This window comes from Monoraphidium neglectum (assembly GCF_000611645.1).
Source record: "Monoraphidium neglectum strain SAG 48.87 unplaced genomic scaffold scaffold00146, whole genome shotgun sequence".
Taxonomy (NCBI): Eukaryota; Viridiplantae; Chlorophyta; class Chlorophyceae; order Sphaeropleales; family Selenastraceae; genus Monoraphidium; species Monoraphidium neglectum.
In genome coordinates this window covers 25,714-38,838 of record NW_014013482.1, presented here as the reverse complement: position 1 = coordinate 38,838, position 13,125 = coordinate 25,714, and the positions used below count along the sequence as shown (strand labels likewise).

Here is a 13,125-nt window from a genome sequence, read left to right as displayed (position 1 = left end):
CGCTCAGACAGGGCCGCCTTGAGGCTGGGGGTGTGTTGATAAGGCGGGGGGATAGTGCAAAGGTGTGTGGGTGGGCGGGTCGTTGGTCGGTGCAGGCAAGCATTTCTGTGGGTGGGATGAAAGGTGTGAAGGGGTGCGGGGACCAGACCTACAACTGCAGAGTGGTGGGCGGGCAAGGTGGTGGGCGGGCAGACTGGGGTGCCCGTTACCGTCAGCGCGTGCAGCGCGCCCAACACAGCGCTCTGGAGGCGGCGGCAGCTCTGTTAAGCGGCGGCCCTGCGACACGTTTCATACAGGGTCATTCCCATCTCCTCCAAGGCTCAGGCTGCTGCCGCGACCTTGAAGCCTTGCGTTCCTGACTTGATCGCGTCCATCCCTCGTGGCCCCCTATCATGCACCCGTCCCCTGTTTCCCAATGACCCATAACCCCACCGTGATCGCGTGAGCCCCATGGATGCCTCCACAAGGTCCTTCACGATCTCATCTACATCACGCCTGGGGGAGGGGGGACGAGGAGCGGAGTTAACGGGGTCAGGGCGCGGAAGGGTGACTCGCCACATGCACGAACCCACGCGTGCAGAAATGCATACGCTCACGCACACTCACACACACACGCACACGCTCACGCACACTCACACACACACACGAACACGCACACACATAAATGCCGAACTGAGTGCTGCAATTGATTGTCACAGCTGCATGCCGTGTGTGCGTGTGTCTCACCCCACGTAGCCGAGCTCAGTGAACTTTGTGGCCTCCACCTTGACAAAGGGCGCGTCAACAAGCCTGCCAGGGTGTTGAAGCGTTGCGGACTGGCTTGGCGTGGGGTGGGTGAGAAGGAGGGGGGGCACCCACAGTGCCGCACCCTACGACGCTGGCAGGGCGTCGCCCGCCCACCTGACCCCAAAACTCCTGGCCTTCAGCTTTCCGCAATACTTCCCATGCATGTGGGAACAGGTGCTGACATGCACGTGCACGCACACGTGCACACTTTGTGTGCACGCACGCGTGCACTACACAACTCGCATCCCTGAGTTGACCGTCGAAGCCAAAAGACCAGCCTCACACACATCTCACGCCTCCTCTCATCCCCAGCAACGCACTCACTTGGCCAGTCGCCGCGCGATCTCCGTCTTGCCGCAGCCCGTGGGCCCGATCATCAGTATGTTGCGCGGCACCACCTCCCGCGCCGCGTCCGCCTCCAGCTGGTGGCGCCGCCACCGGTTGCGCAGCGCGACAGCCACGGCGCGCTTGGCCTCCTGGCGATGCAGGCGCCGAAAGTCAGGGCAGATTGGGGCGCAGGTGTGTGCGTTCAGTGGCGCGGCTTGCTGCGCAGGGGTTGTCTGGGGGCAACCGTGGAATGCGCGGCAGCGCTGCCAGCTGGCGGCAGGCCGAACACTGCAACGCTCGCGCCCCCCAGCACCAAAGAAGCTGTACACCCAGGGGCGACGGTAAGCCGCCGACCCGCCCGCTGGCTGCACAAAAGAGCCGCGCCGATAGGCATGTACTTGAATCTGGGACAGATTGTCGAAACGTACACGCAGCAGCAGCAGCAGTAGCGGCAGTTTCCCCTCACCTTCTGCCCCACAATGTAGGAGTCCAGACGCTCCACAATCTCACGCGGCGTCAGCGTCCGCGCCGCCGCCGCCGCACCACCCAGCGCAGATGCCAGCGGGTCGACCACCGCCGCCGCTGCGGCTGCGCCGCCATTGCTTTGCTTCGTCGACCGGCCGCCGCTGCCGCGATCCTTGCCGCCGCCGCTGCTGCCGGTTTTGGCAGTGGGGTCATCCTCGACGCTGCTGCTGCTGCTGCTGCTGCTGCTGCTGCTGCTGCTGCTGCTGCTGCTGCTGCTGCTGCTGCTGCCGCTGCTGCTGCTGCCGCTCGCAATGGCTGGAGCAACACCGCCTGACAGGAGCGACAGCGGGGTGCCGCTGCGCCAAGCAGCCGCCACAGGCACAGGCTGCGCCGCCCAGCCGCCGTTGCTGCCGCTGCTGCTGCTGATGATGCCGCCAGCCCAGCGCCCACCAGTGGTTTCGGAGGGTCCGCGGCCGCAGCCGCACGGGTCGCAGCGGCAGGCGGTGCCCGGCCAGGGGCCCTGAGTGGCTGTTGCGAAACGGTCCTCTTCGACTTGGGATGGGCCTGCAGCTGCGGCCGCTGGCGGCGGGTCAAGACCCGCGGCTGCGCCCCGAGCGCTACCGTCTGCCAAGCCGCGCAGCAGTGCGGAGGCGGCCGCGGCCGCGGCTGCGCCAAGCTGCTGCTGGGCCGCGGATGGCGCGCTCCGCTGCGCCCACGCCACAGCCGCTGACGCCAGTGAGGCGCCGCTCGCACACACCATGGAGTGCTAGTCGGGCCTAAGGAGGAGCATGAGGTGTTGTGTCAGCCCAGCGGCGACGAGGGCACGCGCGTGTGCGGCTTGGGCTGGCGTGCGCGCTGCAGTGGTCACATCGCGTCGCTTCGAAAGTGTGTGGTGAGAGCCCTCGCGCCAAGTCGCAGAGCAACACCGCGCAATGCGTGCATAATTTTAGTGGGAACGCCGTAACTCACGCTCGCGAATGGCTCCAAAACCTTTGTATAGATCAAAACTGTAGATCAGCGCAGTGAAGCTAGCCTGGTAGCCCCCTGCGTATGTGCTAAAAACGAGAGCTGTGAAGTGCGCTCGCAATCCCCGTTGTCGACATATTGCACGGAATTGAACCACCGGCAGCGACACACACTCCTGGAGGAGGCTGTTCCGGCCAGGTGACTGGCGCCATGCATGCGGGCAGTGCCCAATTTTGCGCGGTTTTGGTACTTGAGCCTGATAGTTGTAGTACCTTTCTGGGTACATTTTGTCGCAGATAAGGCATGCCTGAACAGTGGCCCATCGTTGTGACGCGAGCAGGGTGGGCCGGGGTACGGCGCCCCCCAGCCCTCGTATGCATGCTTGGGCACGCGGGCAGCGTCGGCAGAGGCATACATATGCATGTAAGAAGCCGGTGGTGCCGGCATGCGCTCAAGCAGATAGGGCGCCAGCTACGCAAGGGTTGAAGCTAGCATCAAGCAACATGCACACAGCAGCAACACAGCGCGGGGGGGCACGGATGCTCACACACCCACATGCGCGCGTGCAGCATCGAATCCGGCATGCACGCAGGCGACAGCGTGCTCATGCAGAGATAATCCAGGCGCCAGCCATGCGTGCGTGGAAGGGTTGAATACCGCATGATGCAACACAGCAGCGCGCCCGCAGGCCCGCAAGCGAGCGCGCCCATTCACCCTAGGGGCGCTCCTGTAGACGGGTGTTCGCAGGCACAACAGGGCAGCTGATTATGCATCCAGCAGTTGCCATATGGCCCCGTGACGACTCCCTGCAGCCGCCAGCAGTGGCCCTGTCCGCGCTCGGTCCCGCGCCTGCGCCGCCCCTGCTGCTGGGTGCCGCGGCTGCCACCGCCGCCACCACCCTCACGCTGTTGCTGCTGCAAAGCACCGCTGGCGCCACGGCCGCGCCTCGGGGCGGTAGCGCCTCCCGCTTGCGAGCTGCATGCCGCAGCCGCCACGCCTTCCGACCCAGCCTCAGTGTGTTTGTGGTGATCTTCAGCTGCTCCTGTGCCTTTGTCGCTCCTGGTGCTGTTTGAGGCCCAATTTTGTACATTGGTATTGCACTCGCTCTGCTGTAATCATGCCCTCAATTCTATGCTGAAGATGCCATTGCTTTCTAGTGAGTGCAACGCTTCATGTCGCTGTCTGAGCCACGTGACCAGCTGCAGTAGGGACCCTCTGTGCGTGTGTGCCCGTGTGAAAGGGACCGGCTGCGCTCCGCCAGCGGGGAGCTGGGCTGCGAGACGTGGCGCTCAGGATGCTTATTGTCACCGCCGTAAGTGCATAAGCCACTGTGCACGCAGAAGCAGCCTGACAAGCGAGGAGCACTGGCTGCGCAGTGGCGGCGTGTCCACCAGTGCGACCGATGTTCGAGCGTGCTTTGCCAAGCTCGTTCTGACGAGGCGCAGGCATCAACCACTGCTCAGGCGGGAGCAGGGACAACAAAGCAATCACGCAGTGGATACATTAGTGGACACATTGATACCGAAGCAAATAAGCAGACTTGCAGCTCTTGGTTTCGGCAAGGAAGAGGCTGCAATCTGGCTTGCCGGCGCCCCCTCCCGCCTACTCACCCGCGGCGCCACGGGGAGGCTGGGTTTAGGGTTTAGTCCCTTGGAGGCGGCTGCACGGTGCACCCCGCACTCACTTTGCGGCGCCAAAGTTACCGGCTGGCGGGCTGCTGGAGAGAGTGGGCTGCGGCCCCTTATGAGGATCGGTCAACCGTCAGACAGCACACAGCCTTGCAGCCATCCTTTTCGCCCCCGCTCGACTCCAGGGGCGCTGAGCAGTATCGCTGCACCTGCAGGGGGTGCAGCACCGCTGCGAACGCCCGTCCACCCCCCACCCCCATGCGGGCGCGGGGCTGCCTGGGATGGCAGGGGCCGGGTTCCGGGCGCACCCAGGGTCCCGCAGCCCGTGTTGTGGGCGGTTTGTTCAGAAGGGCAAACATCACTGGAGGACACGTCAAAAACCGATTGCTCATATGAGAGGGACGGAGGACGTGTGTTGCTGATTATAAAGCGTGATCAATTAATTATTTTGTACGTGCGAGTGGGCATTTGAGGCAGTGAGGAGGTCAGGTGACAGTTGTGTTGCTGCATTCATGCACGTCCACCTGCCTTCATTGTTGCATTGATTTGATAATCGCAACATTGTCACCTGTATGTGCTCATCAGACTCACTTGTGTATGCAAGCTCGCACACGCTTGGTTTCAAAGCGGGCGGGCAAGCAGGTGGGTTTGACCTCGGCGTGGAATCGGGCGGCGGCTCTTAGGAAGCCGCCGCCCGTTCGCGGCGGCTTCCCAGCATTGTGCTAGCAGCGGGGTCGCTGGTTGCGGGAGGTCTGGAGGGCGAGCGGCGCTGGCAGGGTCACGGTGCCCCAGGGGGGGGTGGCAGGCAGGGTGACTCCCTGGTTGATGCAAGCATGCACAGAATCATGTGGTTCGGCGCTATGATTTGGTACGGCGCACATGTATGATTCAGACCTGGCCTGGGGTTGATGAGTCCCTGCTGGACCCAGAAGGCAGCCGGGTCAGCAGGCGGCTGCTGCTGCCACCGTGACAAGAATGAAGTTGAAACCAACTCAATCATCTGAGAAAGGTCAGCTTTCTAGAGTGTGGAGACTGTGCTAGTAAACGTTTGGAACGGGAGTGTAGATATACCAGATGTCCACCCCAGCGCAAGGCAGTTGGGTGTGCTGATGTGTGGCACTGCGCTCCATGCACGTCTACGCTCTGCCATGGCAAATGCCGCCTGCTAGCCCGATATGTCATGTCGACTATCAAAGCGCAAAACTCACAATCTGAAATCGCATTGCTCTTAATGCCAGTTCCCACTTCTGCCAATCATGTGACGCCGCGTACCCAGATCTGAACATTACAGAGCATGACACTGCATAACAACCAGGGTAGCACATTCCCACGTGACCAGTGGCCAGTGGGTATGTGATCCAGCACCAAACGCCACAAAGCGATTGGGCAGATGTCAACAACAAATAATGGCAACCCAGCATGGCCGTGGGGCCCTGCTGTTGGCAACTGGGTGCGCAGCAGGAAGCAAACTGTCAATGGTAGGAAACAGTTCGTGCACGCACACAGATGAAAAACTCAACGCAATTGAAATCAGCATAATAGCCGTCCTTGTCTGTTCCATACTTGGCAGCACAGCGGCTTCGTGTCCACACATCCTGTACACTATGGCTTGACCTTTGGGGCCGATCACCAGGGACAACAGACCGTTTTTCCACTTGTATACACCACCTCTGGGGGCCGCGGGCCCCAACAGCACAAACGCAAGCCAACGCCACCTGAAGCCCCGCTCATGCACGACATCCACCAGCCAACAAAAGGCGCAACCTCCAACGCGCGCATGCCTCATCGGCTGCCGGGAACGCTGCTCGCGCCGCCGCCGCCGCCGCCGCCGCTGCTGCGCTGCAGTGCGTCCAGCACCTCGCGCGCCAGGTCTGCCTTCTCCACCAGCCCCGCAGCGCTGACGCCGCATGACGTCAGCAGCGCCCGCAGCTCGCGCGCCGGCAGCATCATCAGCTCCTCGAAGGTGCGCGGAGGCGGGCTGACCACTGAGGGTGCCGCATCTCGCGCGTTTTGCTGCGAAGAAGGCCCCGGCTGCCCCTGCTGCTGCTGCTGCTGCTGCTGCTGCTGCTGCTGGTCCTGCTGCTGCTGCTGCTCTCTCTGCTTTTGCGCCGCCTTGCAATCGGCCTTGTGGTGCGGCCAGTGAGACTGCCGAGGTGGGCAAGAGTGTGGGGCAGGAGCCGCGTAGTGAAAGGGTCAGTGCAACACACTGAGCAAGCGCATGTGTATGTGGGTGTGCCGGCCCTCGCAGGCAACTGGACACAGAACATGCCGGCAGGAAGGCTTTGTTTCTTGCGGACGTGCACAGTGGCTGCCCACCTTCTGGCAGTCCACCTTGTGGTGAGCACGACATGAAGGGGGCGGGGAGGAGGAGGGGCGTCAAGCCGGACGTGTGGTGCATGGCTGGATAACTGGTGCCCGCGTCGACAACGTGCGTATGACCTGGATGCATGCATGCACATACGTGTGCGCTCACACATGCAAAACAGGCGCAAAAACAAATGCAACACGCCCGCGCACTCGCCTGCCTGCGCCCATGCCAAGGGGACTCACGTTGCAGTAGTATATAGCGAGCGGCGGGCTGCAGCCATTGCAAGGCCGCAGCTTCACGCCCAGCGTTCCGCGCTGCTTCCCACATGCCGCGCACGCCCTACGGGGTTTTGCTGCACCCGGCGACCGTGCCGCCGCCGCCGCCGCCGGCGAATTTGAGGCCTCCCCCTGGCGTCCCCGCTGCTCGCCGCGTTGCTGCTGCAGCGCCGCCAGTTGCTGCGCCTGCTGCTGCCGCACCTGCACCAGCTGCTCCATCAGCTGCCGCTCGTCGGGGACCCCCCCTCGCTGCGCCTGCAGCACCTGCACCGCCGCCTGGTGCGCGAGGCCCACCTGGGCCAGCGTGTCAGCAGGCAGGCTGGGTGGCGGGCGCCCCATGAGGGCAAAGACCAGGTCCATGACCGGCCCGACCTGCGCCGCGCACGGCTCTGGCAGCGCGCGCCCTGCCGATTCAGAGTCCTTCACGAGCTGCGCCAGGCACAGGGCCAGCTTCACGCCGTAGTTCCACGCCAAACTCAGGTCCTCCGCGGACGCGCCGCTCAGCGCGTCCCCCTCCGGAGCTGCGCGGTTTTGGGGGGGGGGTACCCGGGCAGGGAGCTGTGGGACGAGTCGGGCCAGGGGCGCAGGCGGCTTGATAGCTTCCCCATCGCGTCTTCCTATGCGCCCTGAAGGTTTTTCGACTGTGACGCATCCACCGCCTTTGGCAGAGCCGCACACCGCATCGAGGCCATACTGGTGCAGGGCTCAATCCCCGTACGCGCGGAGGGGGGAGGCGAACCTGCGACGCGCAGCAGCGCATCAGGGAGCTCTGGCAGCGCCAGCGCCTGCAGCGCCGCGGTGCGGGGCGCGTCTGCCGCCAGGAGGAAGAAGAGTGCCCCGAGGCAGGGCACGCACTGGCTAAGCCGGTCGCGCCCGCGCCGCGAGAGGGCTGACAGCAGTCCGACGAGCGCCGTGACTGCGCCCGGCGTGGTGACGAGGATCTGGGCCGCGGCGGCCGCGTCGTGGCTGGGGTCGGCGGGGTCGAAGAGGTCGTAGATCACGCGCGCGGCGTGGGGCCCCGCCACATGGCCGCGGCTGCCCTGCTCCACCAGGCCCACCATGCCCCTGATCAGGCTCCGCCACGACAGGAACTGCTGCCGGCGCGCGGGGCAGCCCTCCATCGAGCAGGACAGCAACTGGCAAGCGCGCTCGGACATGTCTGGGTAGGGGCACATGTGCACGTTTGGGGAAATCGCCAGCCAGGTGGATTCGTCGAGGGTCCCATGGTGGCGCCTGCACGCGGCGCGCAGCCGCTGCAACGGGCCCGTCGGAGCGGCCCAGGGGCTGCTCTCGGAGCTTAGTACCACGGCTCCCAGGGCCGTTGTGAAGGCGTCATGAAATGCTGCAGCCATGACGTGCGCGGCCGCCACAACGGGGAGCAGCAGGAGATGCTGGCTTGCGCTGCTGCTGGTGGGGTGGCGCCGCAGTGAGCGCGGCGCGTCGCGGCAGAGTCGTGGTGCAAAATGTGCACAAGCTGGTCGAACCTCTTCCCGAAAATGTCTCTAGACCAATCACCCGACAACAGCCAGCAGTGAGCGGGGTGAATAACGAACACGCCCCTTCGCCGCCGTATCTAATCCGTTGAGACCTCAGTGGATAGAGCTGAGAGCCTGTACTGGAGCATTTACACCCGTCAGACTACTGGTCACCTCTCACTTGCTGGCATGTGGACTGCGTGCACGCCCATGAGCTCAGTGATCAGTCCCGACTGTCGGTGGGCGGGTGGGAGGGTGCTCAGGCGGCGGTGCTGGGCCACGGGTGAGGCTGCCTCAATTTTCTGCTTGTTGAAAGGAAAAGATCGCGCTGTGCGAAGGTTGCGTGTGCAGGCGCCGCGCGCCTGCGCGCTGCTTTGATCTCTCCTAGGCTTTGCTTGGGCACCCACACCTCTAAAGTAGGTCGGGGCCGGCCGGCGTTACTCGTGTTCAGGCTTGGAAACCTCTTCTGGGAATCCTATCCCATATGATGGTTGTGAATAGAGTGAAGTAGAGACTGAGCTGCATCCGCTTGCAAGGGTCCCGTGCTGCTTTCCAGACCGGTCAGCCAAAAGTCGCACATATCACACTGCTTGCCAGCCCGCCCACTGCACGGCGCAGCGCAGTGCGGCACGAAGTCGCACAGGCGAAAAACCCTCGATCCAGCATCATAAGTTTGCAAGGTAAAGGTCATTCGTTGTCCAACCCGCCCCACGCCTCTGCGATCGCGCTTTGCAAGCGGGTGCCGCCCCACGGCTCAATAATTAGCCCCTGCGCCGCGTGCTCAGATGCGAGCTTCGTCATCCCCGCCCGTGGCACACGCTCCCCGCCGCACCACTGCTCCTCCCACCACGCATCGTCCGGCACGACCAGGCGCCGCAGCCCGGGGTGCGCCGCCAGCGCAGCCACGTGCCCTAGGTCCATGGCCGCCGCCTTGATGGCCAGCTCGCGCAGCTGGGGCAGCGCCAGTGCGAGCCGCGTCACCGTGTCGGCGCTGAAGCGCATGTCTGGGGCATCCATCGAAAGGCGCATGAGGCTGATCAGGTGCGTCAGCCCTTGAAGGGCCTGCCAGGCATCGTACTTGGTGGTGGGGCCATCCGCTGGCGGCGGCTCCTGCTGCTGCTCCTTTTGCTGCTCCTGCTGCTGCTGCTGCTCCTGCTGCTGCTCCTTTTGCTGCTGGTGCTGCTGCTGCTGCTGCTGCTGCTGCTGCTGCTGCTGCTGCTGCTGCTGCTGCTCCTGCTGCTGCTGCTGCTGCGGCGGCTCCTGCTGCTGCTCTTGCTGCTGCCCCACATCCCCTGCCTGCCACGCCTCTGCCTCTAAGCACAGGTTGAGGTCTAGGGCTTCCAGCGACGACGGCAGCCGCGTCAGCAGCCGCGCCGCCCCTAGCATCCGCACATCGCACGCCAGCAGCCGCAGCCGCGGCGCGCAAGCGAGCGCCGCCGCGTCCGGGAGCGTGAGCGGCCAGAAGCTGTCTTGGCGCCACGGCAGCCCCACCTCGCCGTGGAGGATGTTGTCGCCGACCCTGAGGCACTCGAGCGCCGTGAGCCCCGACAGACTGGGCCGTTGGGGCTGCACAAAGTACGGGTCAAAGTCCTCCGGGAAGAGGATCAGCCGCCGCACCGCCGGCAGCAGCCTTGCCAGGTCAGCATGTTCAAAGCCAGGCTTCGTGAAGCGGAACACGGCGCGCGTCACGCGCGGGAAGGACGCGTCGCGCGGCTGGTCCGCCCAGTCGCCGGCGGGCAGCACGCTCAGGTCCCGCAGGAGGGGCATGCCCCTAGAAATCGGCAGGAGCTGCGGCGCATGCAGGCGTAGGCGCAGATGCGGGCTTGTTGCCGAATAAGGTGCAACGGGCTTGACCAAGGCGGGTTGACAGTAGGGCGTTCACATGCATCGCTTTGCAGCGCTGCAAACTAAGCATGCAACTGCACATCAGCAACGCTTGCCCATTTCTGCCTGAGAAACCGCGCGACGCCTTGCACGCACCTTGGTCCCTGCTGCGCGCCAATTGCCAGGCTGCCCTTCCCCTCAGCCCCGCGGCCCCGGACCGCATCCCCGGGTGTTTGCCATCGGCCCCTCGCCGCGGCCCCCTCGCCCCTGCATCCCGCTCCCCCCCCCCCCGCACCAGGTTGGGCGTCAGCTCCACCCCTCCCAGCCGCCGCAGCTGCGCCATCCTCAAGCCGCCAGGCGGGACCATCAGACGCCCGGGCTCCCACTGCGACGTGCCGTCCTCCATGTCGGGCACCATGCGCCCCACCAAGTCCAGGCGCGTCAGCGTCGCGCACGGCAGCGCCGCGATCGCGTCTGAGAGGCTGCCGCCGGGGTCGTCATCGTCGTCGCCAATGCCGTTGACCAGCCACCTTATCGTCAAGGACTCAAGAGGAAGCTTCCTGAGCTGCTGCGCTGTGGCGGGACCTGCTTCGAGGTCGGGCGCGTCGAGGTGCCGCAGCCCAGGGACCGCCTGTGGCAGCATGACCACTTCAGCAAATGAATCGATCACCCCGCAGCCCTGTGGCATCACGATGGCCAGCAACCCCGGCAGCCGCAGCAGCACGAGCGCGAGCACGGCTCTGTCGAGCGAAGTGTCGGCGCCCATTCCCAATCTCAAAGACGTCACGCGCGCGAGCGCAGCTGCATCGCGCGGTATCACGTATCCGAAGCAGTTGAGCAAGGCGCCAGCGTCATGACAGTTGCGCCCTCGGCAGCCATATAGCTTGATTTCGCGCAGCCGAACGAAGCGGTGCCACTTGATCCACCGATTCATGCTGCAGTTGCTTGGCGTGAGGGTGATGATGGCCGCGGCGTCGAGCGCGTACGACAGGCGTGCGAAGAGTGGGCATGCGAGGCGCGCGCTGCCAAGTGCCTTGCGGGGTAGCTGCTGCAGCACGCGCGACCAGAGCTCCGTGTTGAGCCCGTACATCAGTGCTGGGTTTGCGCAGTGCGCATGGGCAAGCTTGCCCGGATTTTTTTATTCTCAGGCGGTCGCCGAGTGACCCTGCAGGGACGAACCACGTTTCTGTGGAAACGAGCACTGTTCAATTCTCTTTAAAGGTGTGCTGCTCACAGTGCGAACGTCGGCCAGCTTCACATCGGCAGTGCTGCGCTGCTGATGTGGCGCCTTGCACTCGTTGGTCAATTGGCTTGATTGGCACGTAGGGCTCCAGCTGCATGGCTGGCTGGGTGAATACATGCACGAATCACCTATGTACAGGCTGTGTGGACAGCTGCACAACACCTGATATCATAATCCTGCACCGCAATATCGGGGCAGATCGTTGACTGTGTGCGGCATGGGCAAGGCACGCTGAGGCTCAGGGTGCCGATCATGACAGTGATTTCAGGTGTGACGTATCAAAAAGCCCGAGCCCGGATCTTGTGTAATTTATCTCGCAAGGGCTATGTGAAGATTATATCATACATGAATGGACAACAAGCAGACACGCCGCATCAACCCCGGTCTGTGGCACAAACAAGCAAAATTAGCACCGCGCACATTTCTTTGCTACAAATGCAACCGGAACCGCAGTCAGGCATGGCCCACCCTGTTGCAAGCACACAGGTGCACCGAAGACACACAGAGGCCGGCAACGCAGGCAAGTTCAGGAGCGTGTGGGAGGAGTGCCAGCCAGGGCATGGCGGTTGGAGGGGGCGGGCAGCGTTGCTCCAGCCCAACCAAGGACCCACAGAAATGTGCACGATGGCGGCAGTGCTGGTGTAATACTAATGCAGAAAACGCTCCACAGCCGAGCCACAGCCACGTGCCTATGAGCCGCTGCTGAGTCATGCAGCAGACGGGATAGCAGCAGACACGAAGATGGCAAGGGGGCAACACCCTGTCCTCCCAAGATCGGTCGTCGTTGAGTGCCAGGCATCTCTCGGTGCTTTCAACATAATAAGATATCTGGATCTCGACACCGTGGAGGTACTCATCCTTGATCAGTGGCATTATTGCAGGAAACAAGGGACGTGCGCCTGTAGTCAGGGGGCGCACTCCAAAACAGACAGAGCCCACACGAGCAAGCGGAGAGTGGCGGCGGCACACGGCCACACACAGGAAGGGCTGTCCACACCGATGCGTCCTTTGGGGGCCACCGGGACAAACAGGAGTAATAAGGCCTAGTGCACCCACAGGTTGTCAGATATGAAGTTGGTGGTGATGAAGGGAAGCTTGTGCATTCTTCATGCTTTTTTGGACGCTCGCTTGTGTGCTGTGCTATTGTTGCGGACTCTAAAGCGTTTTCAACGCGCAGCCAGCCCCCTTCACAGTGGGGCCCTTCGCGGCGTGATACCCTCTGCAGCTGCAAGCACCGCCGCAGCGCCCGCCGCGACCGTCGCGCCGAGCGCCCCAGCCCGCTGCGCCCACACCTCCCGCCTTGTCGCAACAAACGCGCTCGCGTCGTCGCCCTCCTCTATGCCAGCCTCCAGCCGCGACTCGCGCGGCGGCACCGGCGCGTCCCGCCCCACGGACGCCCGTTCAAGGGCAGCGCCGTCCTCGTCCCCACCGACGCCTGCGCGGCTCTCGCGCGGCCCGCCCGGGCCGATCCGCCCGTCCTTCGCGCCGTCGCCGTCGCCGCGGCCGCCGCTGCTGCCCGAGAGCTTCGCCGCGGAGGCCGCGAGCATCAGGCCGACCCTGCTCCTGGTGAGCAGCCGCCCCAGGCCTTCCAGGCTGCCGCCGCTTGACACGGACTGGCTGAGCACGCGCACCAGGGTGCGGGCGCCGGCAATCAAAATCAGTGCCACCAGGTAGGTCAAGATGGCCGCGTTGACGACCACCTGCGGGGACGGGATGTGCGCGCGCGCGCGCGTGTGTGTGTGTGTGTGTGTGTGTGTGTGCGTGCGTGGGTTTGTGTGTGTGTGTGTGTGTGTGTGTATGTGTGTGTGTGTGTGTGTGTGTGTGTGTG

General features: G+C 64.0%; 4 protein-coding genes across 4 annotated transcripts in view; all 4 read right to left on the bottom strand.

The window, feature by feature from the left end:
• Nucleotides 1–263: 263 nt before the first annotated feature.
• On the bottom strand, nt 264–2,830 carry MNEG_1462 (ATP-dependent protease ATP-binding subunit HslU; the record flags this gene model as incomplete). Its single annotated transcript, XM_014050063.1, has 6 exons — nt 264–276; nt 433–495; nt 727–789; nt 1,111–1,262; nt 1,580–1,934; nt 2,817–2,830. The coding sequence occupies 6 exons, from the start codon at nt 2,828–2,830 to the stop codon at nt 264–266; spliced, it is 660 nt and encodes a 219-aa protein (XP_013905517.1).
• A 3,124-nt stretch (nt 2,831–5,954) lies between these two features.
• Nucleotides 5,955–7,912, bottom strand: MNEG_1461 (hypothetical protein; the record flags this gene model as incomplete). The annotated part of the gene is made up of 3 exons (XM_014050062.1): nt 5,955–6,296; nt 6,957–7,276; nt 7,495–7,912. The coding sequence occupies 3 exons, from the start codon at nt 7,910–7,912 to the stop codon at nt 5,955–5,957; spliced, it is 1,080 nt and encodes a 359-aa protein (XP_013905516.1).
• Nucleotides 7,913–8,917: 1,005 nt separating this feature from the next.
• MNEG_1460 (hypothetical protein) lies at nt 8,918–10,820 on the bottom strand (the record flags this gene model as incomplete). Its single annotated transcript, XM_014050061.1, has 2 exons — nt 8,918–10,018; nt 10,350–10,820. The coding sequence occupies 2 exons, from the start codon at nt 10,818–10,820 to the stop codon at nt 8,918–8,920; spliced, it is 1,572 nt and encodes a 523-aa protein (XP_013905515.1).
• Nucleotides 10,821–12,484: 1,664 nt separating this feature from the next.
• Nucleotides 12,485–13,125, bottom strand: part of MNEG_1459 (hypothetical protein) — a gene marked incomplete at both ends in the record, with an annotated part of 7,976 nt that continues 7,335 nt past the window's right edge. The window contains one exon of the mRNA XM_014050060.1: nt 12,485–12,997. Coding sequence (XP_013905514.1) covers nt 12,485–12,997 — 513 coding nt within the window. The remainder of the gene's footprint in view (nt 12,998–13,125) is intronic.